The 15,259-nt window shown below is 33.1% G+C and overlaps 1 protein-coding gene across 5 annotated transcripts in view; it reads right to left on the bottom strand.

The window, feature by feature from the left end:
* Positions 1 to 15,259, bottom strand: part of LOC129745632 (uncharacterized) — a 46,746-nt gene that overhangs the window by 26,320 nt on the left and 5,167 nt on the right. Inside the window, exon 3 of one of the 5 annotated variants that reach the window (XM_055738831.1) lies at positions 4,165 to 4,924. The exons of 3 other annotated variants lie outside the window; for them this stretch is intronic. In XM_055738831.1, the coding sequence (XP_055594806.1) occupies positions 4,185 to 4,924 (740 nt within the window). In that variant the 3' untranslated portion in view covers positions 4,165 to 4,184. Of the gene's footprint in view, positions 1 to 4,164; positions 4,925 to 13,232; positions 13,941 to 15,259 lie in introns of those variants that run through there. One more of the 5 variants, XM_055738835.1, reaches the window with a different exon arrangement.

Below are 15,259 nucleotides of genomic sequence, written 5' to 3'. Positions count from 1 at the left end.
CCCCGATCACAACTGTTTGTTTTTGTTTACATCAATACACAGTTGCGAAAAATTACTCAAAATAGACAATAAATACCAACATTGAAAAAGTAATTTTGAGTAATTTGAGATTATTTCTTCCTAAAATAGAGAAGTGTGCAAGAAATCAATTTATGGGTTCTTGTAAACCACTTTTGAAATAACAAAAACTTCCATAACTAACTTTCGATCAAGGTGTGTATATATATAGGAGGTGTTACCGTTTATCAAACTCCCGATTTAGCCATTTTTGCTATTTAGGCTACGCAACTGCGGAACTCAAAGAAGTTTGTTTACCAACAAACCACTAAAAAGATTGAGAGCGCCGCTCACTCCTATTCACGCCTACTTACTGTGAAAGTCGGAGAACCTCGTGTTTCAATAAAAGTCTCAGCAACTGGAGAAAAGCGACCACATGATATTTTGCATTCCGTAAACGAATGTTGTGATTGTTTTGCAAAACTGTGTTTTATGTAGGAAGAAAAATCAAAATGTAGATTTTAAAAAAAATGTCCGAAAAAGTACTTAGAACGAAAGAACAACAAACAGGTGGTAAAGTTTCCATCTCTACAGTTTATTAGTAGCGCTCATAATTGTTTGAATAATCTCGGTAAAAGTAAGAAGTTTATTTCAGTTTAATTTTTTATAGTTAACTTGAATTCATAGTACAATATTTAAAAAAATTTTGAGCCCTTTCAAATATTTAAAAAAATCAGAGAGGGTTCTTTAAGGGGTTGAAACGATTAATTAGACGTGAGGTGTTGGCTCATTAAAAAAAAATATACAAATTTATTGACAGCTTGCAATCCTTAAAAAATAAACAACGGATTTTGCTATCAGTTTGCCGTTGATAATGAATGTTGATCTCATTTTTATATGAAAATCTAATCTGGATGATTCCTTCATGATGTCTTAATTTGAAACCAAATTTGAAAATATGACAGATTAAAAATATATGATTTTGCTATCGTCGAAAATTCAACAGCTAAAAATTTATTTGTTTATTTGTTTCCCTAGGTCAGAAGGAGAGAGGGCCGTAATAGTCGAAGCAACTCAACTGTTAAAAATAGTTAAATAGAAGAATGTAGATTCATTTGGGTTTTTAGAATAATGATACCTTAATGATGTCTATTTTTGCAATCACTGAAAAATCACCACTCAAAAATGCGCATACTGGTAACAAACAAATTAACTGTTTGTTTTCAGTTCGATTTAATTTTTAACACCTAATCAAATCATACAAATCACATGAAAAAACCTATATAACACTTATTATGTTTTTGGATAAACAATTTGAAATAAGTATACCTGAATAATAAAATAAATTTGAAACACTTGAAGTCAAAGGAGTTTACTTAGAAGAAAAAAAACGTTTGGCATGTAAAAAACACATTGCATGAAGGATTGATTTTGCCAAACATACCAATCAAATCCTATGGTAATTGTATTCTAAGTTGATTTTTTTTAATTGAATTTTTTTAGAAAACAAATTTTGTCAACTCGTTACCTCTTTTTGGTCTCAGTTTATTATTGTATGAAAATTAAGAAAAGAACTTAAGAACTGAATTCTTACTGTTGTTTTTTCGCCGAAATGATAAATCAGAGATTAAAATTAATGATATCTTGATGATGCCTTGTTGTGATATCACTGAAAAATCAAACACCTTTTAATGCCCGCACTTTGCTGGTAACTACTAAACTGTATGTTTGTTTTCATTTCGATCAAATTTTTGACTGTTTCATAATTTTTTTTATCGCAGAAAATATTATACCAAATCATGGTATCATTCCCATCTCACTTTTCTACTAGATGAAAATAATGAAACCTTGGTGATGCCTTGTTTTGTTATCTTGGAAAAATCAAAACCAAAAAATGCTTTCATTTAGCTCTCAATGCCTTATTTTGGTATTGGTTTGACATTATCTTTCGACAAATTGATGCTTCAATGAAACCTAATTTTACCATCGGGAAAAATATGACACTAAATTATGCTATCACTTTGGCATTGATAGCTTATTTTGGTAACTGTTTGCTATCGATTCAGGCATCAAAGTCTGCTCGGGAGTCTTAAAATGCATATTACAATAATTAAGCTATGTGTTCTTGTTTTCAAATCTGTAAAGCAAGGGAACTATGAAATATTAGGGCATTAGCAGTGGTGTCTTTGTTTCAAAAATTAATTTTGAAAGGTTTTGCCGTTATGAATTCGAATCATTTGTCGTATTCGCATTAAAAATAAACAAATAAATTTGATCCATTTGATCGTGGATTAAGATTTAATCTAACTATTCTAGTTTCTGAGAAACTAATGAAAATATATACAAGAAAACTCCGGTTCTCTCAAAAATCAAAACTACTTGCGGCCTTCGAAAAAGTTGATCATTGATTTAAAATGTACGATTTCTTCCTTATTTCGAGTATTTTAGAAATGTTCTATTTTTTTAAACACGTATGAGGTCCTTGGAGCCAAAGGGGTATAAGTGCATAAAAGCTAATTCCGAGAAAACACGCTTTTAAGTTGTTGTATTTGGCCATTTTCCATACATTTTTCTAAAATTTGTATTTTTCTTTCGAACGTAAAAGTATGTAAAAATCTTAAAAAATCACAAAATATACTTTGAAATATGAAAATTTGTTTGGCATTATTAACTCAAAATCGAACATTTTGTCACTTATACCTCTTTGGCTCTGAGGGCTTCATATAAAATAGATTTTTACCTTTTTTCAAAAGTTAACCGTACGATCTCAAAAATTGAGGCTGGTAGAAAAAACAAGTATCAAATTTGAATTCAGCGCCTTCAAATTAGTAAAAAGTAGCTCTTAAACTTTTGGCGCCACGGAAAAATATGAATACTGCTTTGTGTTATCGAACAAAAGAAAAAAAAAGAAGTAAAAACAATCAATTCTAATGTAAATATTTTGTAGTTTTTGTTTGTTTGTTGAAACAAAACCTCATTTTAACATTCAAATAAAATGATATTTTCCTGATAAACTTCACTCAAAACACAAATATATTTTGAGGATGGTACCATGCAATGATGAATAATTGTAGCAATTTTAACCCTCATCCGCACTAGGTTTCGTCAACCTTATCAGACTTAGGAGTGTCAATTTGACACTCCAAGCTAAAATCGTTATAACTCTTTTCATATCTAACCCATTACAACGAAACTTATATCACTAGAAATCTTGTAATGTCAGTAAAATATTTTTGGAACATTATATACAGCTTAAGCTAATCGTTTTCTCGATAATCAGCACGAAAGAAAAAAAAACCAAAAGAACATGCCTCAGAAAAATTATTCCAGCTCATGCATTACATACTCAAAAAATATCTATCTTATGCATATTTTTTTAAATGAAAGGGTCACAAAAAGTTCAAAAAAGTGGTCTGAAAAACCTACTTTTCATTCGATTGCTCGTAAAGACTGTTTGAGGGGTGGTAAAGTTTTAAAAAAAATATGACTACAAAACTTATGCTAATTCTAACATTTTTTTGCATTTAGATTTTTGATACAACGAAACATGAATTAACTACAATTTTTTTAAGTTGACTACTTTACGCGATTTTTTTACATATTGAAATTTCATCTCTTTTTCGCTTTCTCGCCGTTTGAAGCAATTTAAGCCATATCCGTTGAAAAGGGAAATTTAATTTTCATTCAAATGAATATGAAAATTATAAACGTCCTGCAGAAAGTGTTTGTTTGTTCTCCGAGTCCTACGGTAGGAGGTGATTTTGATTTAAGGCAGATTTTAAGCAGAGCAAAATGCACGAAATAATGATTTGTAAAAAAAATCGCGCAAAGAAGTCAACCTTAAAAAATTCCAGTAAACTCAATTTTTGTTGCATCAAAAATCTAAAGACAACAAAATGTTAGAATTAGCATAAATTTTGAAGTCAAATTTTTTTCAAAAACTCTACCATCGCTCAAACAGTTGGCTGGTTGAGCATATTGTTGTTTTTTTTCACTTCGGGGCTCCCTAGGACCCGAGGCCCGAGGCAATTCCGCCCCATAGGCCATAATCCGACTTGGATAGTAGTGTTTACGAGGTGTTCGTAAACCATGGGGATGCGATTGTTCATAGTGATGGATTCTTTTCACAAGAAAGAAGATGTTAGGTAATTGTTTTTTTTAACGAATTGTTTGCTTTATTTGGCCAATTAATACTTGTTAAGCATTTTTCTATGCTGGGCATTATCATTGAAACGGATCATCGCCTTTTGGCATGTTGATTCTATCATGTGTCGATTATGTTCGGGAAAATTTTGGCCCGCCCTATCCAACAGCAGACAGACGGTTTTGAATGAGCTTGCCGGCTTGGTATTTGGTGGCACATACTTGCAATTGTGCGCGGTTCTTCCTGACCACGTGAATTTCTCGGTGTTCCGAAACAGCATTTCTATATTCTTGCGTAGATATCTGTACAAATCATTCGAAGGAATTCGGTCAAATAGTTCACAAAGCTCTGTCCGTACACGGAAATCGTCCTGGACGAGCGCCTCCAGGCGCCACAAATCATTCGTGTCAGCTACCGGCCATTTCACCCGACGATCTCCTTTTATAATCAGTTTTTTGACATAAGTTACATTTTTTTGAACATTAGTTTCGCTTTTAAATTGTTTCTCCTTTTCCTCAGGTTGTGTCTCGTCGAGGGAACTATCAGAACTATCACCTTCGGAAAAATTGTGATATTTCGAAGGAATCACCAGTTTTTGAATGACATCTTCTTGGTCTTTCATCTTCTTTACAATTAAGGCTAGTTTGTTTTCAATAACAGATAAGCGATCGCATAGTTTCAGTGGTTCTTCTGCTGTCCATTTTGGCTCAGCAACAACCGATGAAACTGATTTAGAGACCGGTGATTTTACTTTTCTTAGGGAGCCCTCGGTCGATGGTGGTGCTGGAAAAAAACAGACAATCATTTGATTAGTTGAATATCAGTTTTCTTTAAACAGTTACTACAGCTTACCGTTTTTGGCAACCGGAGCCTGGCAATTGTTCCACTTATAGAACCTACACTAAACAGCTTATCCTAAGGTTCGAAAACTGAAAGACAATCGGTTAAAGCCAATTTTTTGGCTCACTTCAAGATGCAGAGATTTTTATTGCCAAAAACGGTAAGAATTTTTTGATAAAGTTTTAGACATTTTTGTGAATGCTCAATCAATAAATTAAATATAAAAAAATCAAAAAACGGTACGCACAGTCTTAAAATAAATTAATCTATTCGCAATGAAAATTTATCAAAAATTTTTGGGCACAATTTGGACCCGCAAAACATGAGAAGGCATTTTGGCATGCCAAGAAAGGGATCATGCCAAAATAGGGATTTTTAAAGGATTTTTCCAAATTTGCATAAAATTGTGTATGCTACTCTTTGCAAAACTCGTTTTTTTTTCAGCACTGGACGTAATTATCCAACTCGGCAAGCTCCGTTGAATAAATTTACGATTCGTGCAAAAGAAATATCTAAATTAAAAACCATTCACCAAACATTAGTTTTGCATTTTGAATTCTGACTACAAAAAATTAAATAAAAAATTGCAACAAGTTACATAGTCTTGATTTTACGGTTTTGAGGATAAGTTAACAGCATATTAAAGTATAAGATATATATAAAAAAAATTGAATGCAGATTCACCCACTGTATTTTTTTTTAATTTTCAACTAAGGAATTTAAGCTTCAACAAGAAAATTTAAAAAAAATGGGAAACGAATTCAAAATTATTATATCTCAATTTATTAAAAAAAAACATCAGAAGTTCCGCAAATCAATAAATATAAGAAACATTGATCATCATAGCGCTGAAAAACTATTATTTACATATAATTTTGCAGTTTAAATTGTTTGATACTCGAACTAAACTACATATGTACCAATAGGGGAGAATAGAGATACTTGATCCCCTTTTTATATTTTCATCATATGAGGCCCTTTGAGCCAAAGTGGTATAAGCACAGGTATAAGTGCTTGAAAGCTTATTTCGAGAAAACACGCTTCTAAGTTGTTGGGTTTGGAAATTTTCCACAGATTTTTGAAAATTTGTATTTTGCTTTGGAACGTAACAGTATGTTAATAAAACTATAAAAATTTGAAAAAATCATCAAATATAGTTTGAAGTATGAAGAATCAATTGGCATCATTAACTCAAAATTGAACATTTTGTCACTTATACACCTTGGCTCTGAGGGCCTCAAATCTTTTCAGGAAAATTTAGCAACTCGCCGTCTCTTGCATTTTCTGACAGCGCATAATTTATATGTTTATGGTTTATATGCTCTAAAAGTTAGAACGATAGATGAACTCGTGGATGAACTAGAAGCATTTTCGTGAGACTAAAAAAATTGTGATATTTTTTTAGTTACAGGAAAATTGATCCTTTACTAAAGGAGATTTGATCCTTAATTCAGGGTGCCCTGACTCTAGGCAAAAATCAAGTAAAATCCGAACATAAGAGGTCCGTTGACTATTTTTTGCCATATCATTTCTCATTTCACAGTTTGTAAGTATCAGACAAAGAGAATTTTAAAAGTTTATCTTCTTCCCTAAAGTCTTGTATGCTTCAAGGCGCAAGGCCGTGCGAACGGAGGGGGGGAGATTTTTTCCAAGTAATTTTTTTTTTTTGTAGTATCGGAAAATTACTTGATCTTAAAAGGAGTTTAAAAATAAATATTTGCAAGCAAGTCAGAAATTTGGTTCGCCTCCAGCGGAATTTAATCTTAAATCACCCTAGGCTTGAAACATTTTATTTTTCGACACTATATGACGTCTACGAATTGAAACTTGTTCCTAATTTTAAATTTCGATTTGCAATTCAAATAACCTTTTTTGTTGAAACTCTGCACTTGATTACAAAAACTATACCTCGTCGTTATAATGGGTTATTGATAAGAAGTGTAACAAAACAAGAACAGAGTTTGAAACGAAAAATTTCAACTTAAACATTAATTCATCGAATACTAATTTTATACATCGACAAGTTGTGCACCATGTAACAGGCGTCCACCTCACATGATCCACAGAATTAACTAAACAGATTAAAAATCTGATATCTACTTTATTATGAAAAATATTAATTTGAAAATGTCTTCACAAATGTTATATTGATATGAAATATTCTTTAAGAAACTAATTTCGTTCTCATTTAATTTTTTTCCTTGTTCTTCTCCTCGATGCTCAAAATCACATTTAAAAAGATTTTGATAAATTACACAAAGCCACAAAATTTACATTTTTTCAAGGTGCAGTGGATTTAAAACGATTTTTTGATTAATTGGGTTGAACCTTAATATTTATTTTTTCTATCAGCTTTTGCTATTGAAATAACTTTTGGAAATAGATTAAAATAGTTTAAGAAAGTTTTAAAATAAAAGTTTCAAATCAATCATCAACTTTTCACAAGACTAAAAGTAATTTTGAGTTCTGAGAATAAAGTTTTAAAGTTTTCTATTTATTTTCTTTTTTTTTTTTCATTTAAGGAATTTTTATAGGAGTTTTAAACCAAGTTGAATTAAAGATATTTTTAAAGCATAAATCCAAACATTTGGCAGGTTTCAGCAAATTTGTTAAATGAAATCAAGTAACTGATGAATCTTTTTTAGATTATGCATCATCATCATCATAAAGATTATTATTCAATTGAATGCAGTATAATAAACAAAATCAGATTCAGATTTTTTCCCATATGTAGGTTTGATAGTTAATCAAATGTAGATTGATTTCACTTAAAATCGACACATTTTAAAACTCCATATCGCCAAAACAATATGTGATAGTCCAAATTTATCAAAAAACTCGAGTTCAGGACGCCAAAATCTACCAAATCAATCATTGAAACATAAGCACCAAAACGGCTCTCCACTGAATTATCAATTGAATTCTAAGAATAAATTTTTAAATTTTAATGGTAAGTCGTGTTTATTAAAAAAAATCCTTTTGAAATGGTAAAAAAACTAATCTTTTTAATCTTCATATTTTGTTTTAATTTTCAAATGAACTTGCGGAGTTTAAGAATACAGGTTTTCTCAACTTTTGAATAAATTTACCGATTTTCAAAGTCAAACTATTTACATCAATATTTAGAAATATGTTTTCCAATTCTGATTTTTTTGTGCTCTAGTAACATAATCCTTTAATTTTTTTTCCCAATCGAAAATTCACGCTTCAGTTGGAAATAAAGAAATGAAATGTAGATTAAGATGTATAATAAAAGTAAATATTATTATCATTTTCCTAATATTTAATCATGGTTAATTTTTACTTGATGTGACATTTATTGAAGAATTCAAGTTTTTCGAAATCAGTGTTTTGACAATATTTATTTCAAATTTTAAAATTTCTAGTTTATAATAAGAAACATCATTTTGAAAAATTGATCAATGGCTTACCGAAAATATCAATCCCTTTCATTGTCATCTGTTTTTGAAGTTTTTGTCTATTTTATCAGTAAAATTTATGATTCTTTAAGTTTGTGTGATAATTATGAGTAAAAAAATGGTGTAAGAAATCCATTTTCTTATTTATTGTATATTTTTGGTATTGTTATTATTTTATCTTAATTTGAATTTTAAAACCTTAACCCTTTACCGATTGCTGGCGAAAACAGCAAAAGCAACAAAAAAAAAAACATCACCTCCCCGGCTGAGGGGATGGTTTGTATAAAATATTTCGATCCCGACCGATTTTACTCCAATCGTTTGGGCGCTCATTCAAGCAGTGTCATACACGATGCAAATCGTGCTCACAGCGACAAAATTTAATCGAATTTCATCGCATTTGTACAAATGTTGTGTAGTCTGTGGCCCGCTTTAAGCGATAAGAGTATACGATTCGGACGCTATTCGACCCATATTCAACATACTGAAATAATGCAAGAGAGCAAAAGTTTTTTCTCTCATCGCATGCGAACCGTTGCCAGCGACAATATTTGCTGCCTCTGTCATTGGGCAATTCTTGCAAATAAATCATCTGATTTTTAGCAATCTGGTTGCACTGATGGTCGCAGAGAGCACAACAAGGCTGTTCTCTCAATTGACCGACGCGGGAGAGAGCAAAGGAACGAAATCGTCTTCAAAATCTGCAAACATGGCGGACTTTTTATCATATCCGATTTAAACCATTTAATCCGACTTGGAGTAACGATTGTTGCGACTTTTTACATGCGTTAGTTGGAATTACGATTCGCAGTAACGTTTTTAATGACTTGAGTTATCATTTTAATGCGATTTTATGTTTGCTGGGTATCTGAAATTCAGAACCCATGAGTTTTGAATTCAAAAGAAAATTTTGTTATATGTATAATTTTGAAATAAATAGATAAAGAAACAATTTTTTTTTTAACCATAAAAAGTTTCAAGGAAAATATTTCTAAATCCTCTACTGCATACGATCTTATATATGTATGGTTTCAAAATGCTTTTTATTTTAGCAGGCATACTCCCACTAAAAGATCGATTTAATTTATTATCACTCCGGTTCCTCATCAGGTGTGAGGTCATGAACCCATTGGTGATCGTAAATTTTGAAAGGCTACTTGAGCAAAATCTTCAAATAAGATTTATGTCTATATATCATGTCTTTATGCCCATGCAGTTTAATCCTTCTTCGTACTCTCCAACTCGTGTTTTCATCCCTGACTACGACACCTCTTCTGTCCAGTTTGATTTGTCTATGCAGCAAGAAATTCGTGGAATCCCGGAATCGCATCGTCCACTTTTGATTCCAAGAATTTTCGATGCTAAATATAGACACGTCGATGCTGATAAAATGTACTTTACCGATGGGTCTCTGATAGAGGAATCAACGGGATTTGGAGTTTTCAACGAAATAGCTAGCGCCTCATATAATCTCCAGTCACCATGTTCTGTATACATTGCAGAGTTAGCAGCCATTTTTTGGGCGTTGGAAAGCGTCGCATCACGGCCAACAGAACACTACTATATTGTAATGGACAGTCTTAGTTCTGTTGAAGCAATCCGTTCAATAAGATCGGGAAAGCACTCGCCGTATTTCCTCGGGAAGATACGAGATATTCTGAGTGCTTTATCAAAACGTTGCTTTGCCATCACCTTTGTTTGGGTCCCCTCACATTGCTCGATAATGGGTAATGAGAGGGCAGACTCTCTGGCAAAAGTGGGGGCAACAGAAGGCGACACGTATCACCGTGAAATCGTCTTCGACGAATTTTACTTCTTGGCACGAAGGAACTCTGTTGTCAACTGGCAGCGCAAATGGAAAGAGGATGATATGGGTCGGTGGCTCCACTCGATTATTCCAAAGGTAAGCCTCAAACCCTGGTTTAATAGATTGGACCTGAGTCGGGATTTTATTCGTATATTCTCCCGTCTCATGTCCAATCATTATTCCATGGATGCGGTACTCTATCGTTTAAATATTGCTGGCAGCAATTTGTGTGGCTGTGGCCAAGGTTACCACGACATCGAGCATATTGTTTGGTCGTGCGAGGTCCATCTTGTCGCTAGAACGAATTTGATAGACTCCCTTCGGGCCCGAGGAAAACCACCCTATGTTCCAGTGAGGGATGTGTTAGCTGTGCTAGATTTGGACTACATGTTCGAAATTTATCTTTTTCTAAAAGCTATCGATCTCCGTCTATAATTCTTTTCAATTTCCTATTTCCCTTTCTATCTTTTTCTCCTCTTGAAACAAAAAGTGCTAGACCTAAGTAATCAATTGTTATAAACACAAAACGAGTTTGGCTCCTTAAAACTCAAAGGTATGAGCCGTTTCAAATAAAGTAATTTATAAAAAAAAAAAAATGCTTTTTAATATCTTTAGCATGATTCAGTACTGTAAAACATTGAAAACTATATTTATAATTTTAAAAAAATCAACTGATTTGTGCATTATTTAAATAATCAAAATAATTGAGAAACAGATAAATTTTTTGGCATAAAATTCATAGTAAGGCTATGATCATTTAGAATCCGGGCAGTTACAAACGTGTGTATTTTAAAAACTATTCATTTGATCGAAAAACTTTCTATGGAGGAAATGAAGGTGTTAATATGACATTTAATCTAAAAATGTTTGAAAAAAAAATCTATGATTTCAAGAAATACTCTTACCTTTTCATAAAATCCCTTTTTTTCTTTGCACACCTTTTAAAGTTAAGTATTGATCTTTTTTTTTTTACCGCAAAAGCAAAACCTCTGCAACATCATGATATTTTACACACTCACCTGGAAAAAGCAATTGGAATCTGGTTGGTGTAGGGATGAGGTGGACCTTTTCATGAGTAGGCATCTCGAAGAATTTGATCTCTTAAAACCGATTTTAACATAAATTTCGTCGTCCATCAGAACATATCTGTCACATTGCGTAAAAATCGGTTGCACAGATTGTGATCTATTTAAATGCTCACTTTCAAATATTTACATGGTGTCTGCAAGGCAGGCATCACTTTTTACCTGCCGGAAATGGATTTATTGCATTATTTAAGGGGTCTGCATTCAGTTTTTCCCAATAACCATAGACATTTTACCATATTTAAGATCAAGGGTTCCACACTGATGCTTGGTTTGAACTTCGTGTGGATCCTAAAGTGGCTCCTTATACTTCTTAACCATTTGATCCAAAAAAAAAATCAGAAAAAATCAACAGTTCATGAGTTTTCAAGTCAACAATGAAGAATTTTCGGGGCGCAGAATGCGCAAAAGTCGCAAATTTGTGCAAAATTATTTTTACCATGTCTTTTTGCATTGTGAATATCTCAAACAGTTTTGCATATCCAATCTCTAGTAATATAGCTATCATAGAAATTAAGTATCCGGATACTAAATGATCATAGCTTTATTATCCCAATTCAATAGAGAATTAAGATATTAGCTAGCAATTCTAGTTTCAAATAAATAATGCCTGAGAAAAAAATATTCTCAAGTTTTTAAAAAGAATAGAAAAAACGTAACTAGGTAACACTCATCATTGAAGAACATTTATGAGCTTCGGTATCGAAAATTCAAATTCCATTTACAACAATTTTTTTTTTTGGCTTATGGTTTGAGAGAAAAATTTTTTTTTTGATTAAAAATTTAACCTAAGTTATTTTTTTTCTTTTTTTTCGGGATTTTAAACCACTTGGTTTATTCATCCCCATAACCTAAGTAATCTTATTCTTATAGTTTTTTTAATGATTGGAATGATGTGCGATAGTTGAACATATTTTCATAGACTTTCTGAATTTCTTATCTCATTCTTCGAGGTGTTAGGGTACAAGAAATGGTTCAATGAATATTTGGCACCCATCCCAGGGGGGGCTTCTCTGCAATTTTTTGCATAATTGGATAACTAATCGAGCACATGGAACGACCTTTGGCATGGAACTTTTTATATAACTGTGAATGTACACATCGAGTAAATGGAACCAAATTTTTCATGGGATGGTATTAGGATATGATAAATATTTTCCTGAATCATTGGTATCCCTTTACCCCTCCAGTGTAGAATATGGAGAGGGAGGAGGGCTCCTGTATTTGTTTTTCACAACTGGTAAACTATTTTAGCCGCCGACCATGGCCTAGAGGATAGCGTTCAAGTCTTCTAAGCCAAAGGTCATGAGATCGAGTCTCGGTCACGGCACACATAGTACTCTTTCTGTGGACTGGTGGTATTAGCATCAGTAGGATGCTAGTCATTAAACCCTGTAAAGATGTACGCTTTAGTCTTAAGTAGAATTTAGATCTCTTCAAAGAAACATGAAGTTTCACTGAGATCCTATATGTGGGTGTTCGTCCTTAAAAAAATACTTTTTAAAATATTTACATTTTCTCCAAAAAAAAATAGAATATGAGGAAAAAAAATAGAATATGAGGAATATTTCTATGATTATTGAGACCCCTCCCTTCTACCTTGAAAAAATTAGTATGATTATTAGGAACCCTACCTCGTTCAAACAGTGGAGAATGGAAAAGAGTAAGGGGGAGGGGATTCCCGTACAGCTTTTTTCAGCTTAAATAGAGCACTTGTCAATCAAAAGGAACAATCGTTTATAAGAGAGATTGTTTGCTTACGAATAATTTAGGACCCTTCCTTTTTCAGGCTGGATTTATGCGTATATTAATTGAAATGATACCTACAACAAAATTTAATAATTTTTACAAATGTCAAGTATTTTTGGAAGGTGTAGCAAAGCACACCGAGACAGCCATTTTTAAATGAAAAAGACAACATTTAGGTACGAGTTTTGAAGTTTTGTTTAATTGCATGGTCATTCAAGCTTTCCTTAAAAATGTAGGTATACGATTATACGATTATCAATCATTTCGTTTTTTCCTCATTTCTGCAAGCCTTCGTTTGCCAACTTGATCTTGACTAGAATGCAAATGTCTCAATGCAAGCCTGCACTCTTTCTCAAGAGTATCCGCACTAGCCTGATGAAAGATTTCCGCACCACATTTCAGCAACAGTCTGACGGTTTTAAGGTAACAGGCGGGTATCCGATTCGGAGCAATGAGGCTTGACGCTCGTCCAGTCCAAGAATATCTAATGGTGTTGTCAAACAGAAGGGGTAAATTCCAGCGAAAGAATTTGTACGCAGAATCTTGGGGTGCCATATAAAACCTTGTGATAAGTTCCTTTTGTAAATCCTCATTGTCGTCGAGTGTCGCTTCCAATCGGTCAAAATACTCCTGATCGGGAATGGGAAAAGTGATTAGTTTGAGCCGTTTCCGTTCGTGTTGACCCTCATTCAAGCAGTGTGTGAAGTGTTGTCGTTTTAATGCTCTTATTTTTTTCTTCATATATTTCCCGGTATAAGCTATGCTGTTCCGAATGTAGGAGATTTGATCTTCTCGTTCGGCTAGTCTAGCCAGGATGGCGTCCAGTTGTTCCTCAATGCAAGCTACTCGTTTATCACTTTCGGTCACCATAGCATCATGTTCGTTGTTCTCGGGACGTTCTGGCGGAAATAAAAGAAAATAATCGTTTAAAGAGGCATTAGATATTTGGAGTACTCACATAAGTCTTCTTGAATGATTCATTTTATTGTCATTTCACTGCACTGTGCCGACCGTAGGCAGAAACAGCTTTCTTGATTTGCTCGATCCTTATTCTTTTGAGGTAGAATTACGTCTTACGACAACACTACTATATAGAAGTGCAAATTAAATTTCGCGAAAGAATTTTGCCCCACGAAGATGCTTCCTTTAAGAGACATCTGTTTAGATCAACATTTCTGATCGATTGTGCGTAGGAGTGTCAATGCCAATAAATTGATAATACCTACCAATCTATACTGCCCCTACTTTCATAACAGTCCCATATGCAAAAACGAGCAAGCGAGAAAATCAGCTTTTTCTGTTTTGGAATACATTTTTAAATTGTGACCACAGCTTTCAGCATAAACAAAAATCGTTTAATGGAATATGTTCTAGGTTGTCATAATAAATCGTAGGACCTGTATTTTTCGAAATTTGGTAACTGGTGGTCTGGAGCACCATATTTGTTTGTTATGGGACTGTTATGCGGGCATATTCGAGACCTTTTTCAAATCTACTCGCATAACAGTCCCATACAGAATATGGTTTGCTCACCAAGCTACCTTCTAAGACTGAAGTTTGATCATTTCTGAACTTGTAAATGTAGTTCATGAATTCTACATTGTAAGTTGAATCTTATCATGGTTTTTAGTTGTTTCTGATATTTAGTTTTTCTCACAGGAAGACCATTATCCTTTATGTTAGCCTGTCTTTCAAAAATTGTAGTTAAATTCACTGTGTAGTGTGCATAATTCAACATCAAGTGAGTTGCATCTTGTTTAAATGACTTAAAGCAATAAATCAAAGATCATTTCACTGAAAGGAACATAGTAAGTTAACTACATCCGTGGTATTTCACATATGGGACTGTTATGCGGGTATATTTCATATGGGACAGTCACTAGTTGATATTTTTTTCGTAATTTCTAGAACAAAGTCTCTTTTTTTATTGTTGTATATTGAAGTAAAATGTTCAAAATGACGAACTGTCAGGTTAGATAAAAAATGACGAAAATTCATATGGGACTGTTATGCGAGTAGGGGCAGTATACGCAAGAAAAAAAATAAATACAACTACCGAGCACCGAGCATTTAGGCATTCATTCTCTCATCGTTATCGTTTTTTTTTCGATACCCTTAGCATAAAGCCGTGTCCTACGTTCATGTTTATCGAGTTTAATATACGATAGACGTTTTGAACGCGTTCAGGTTTGAATTCATCATCTAAGCCTGAAATCAG

The sequence above is a fragment of the Uranotaenia lowii genome, chromosome 2 (assembly GCF_029784155.1).
Source record: "Uranotaenia lowii strain MFRU-FL chromosome 2, ASM2978415v1, whole genome shotgun sequence".
In the NCBI taxonomy this organism is placed as follows: domain Eukaryota; kingdom Metazoa; phylum Arthropoda; class Insecta; order Diptera; family Culicidae; genus Uranotaenia; species Uranotaenia lowii.
This window is presented reverse-complemented; position numbering and strand designations above follow the sequence as displayed.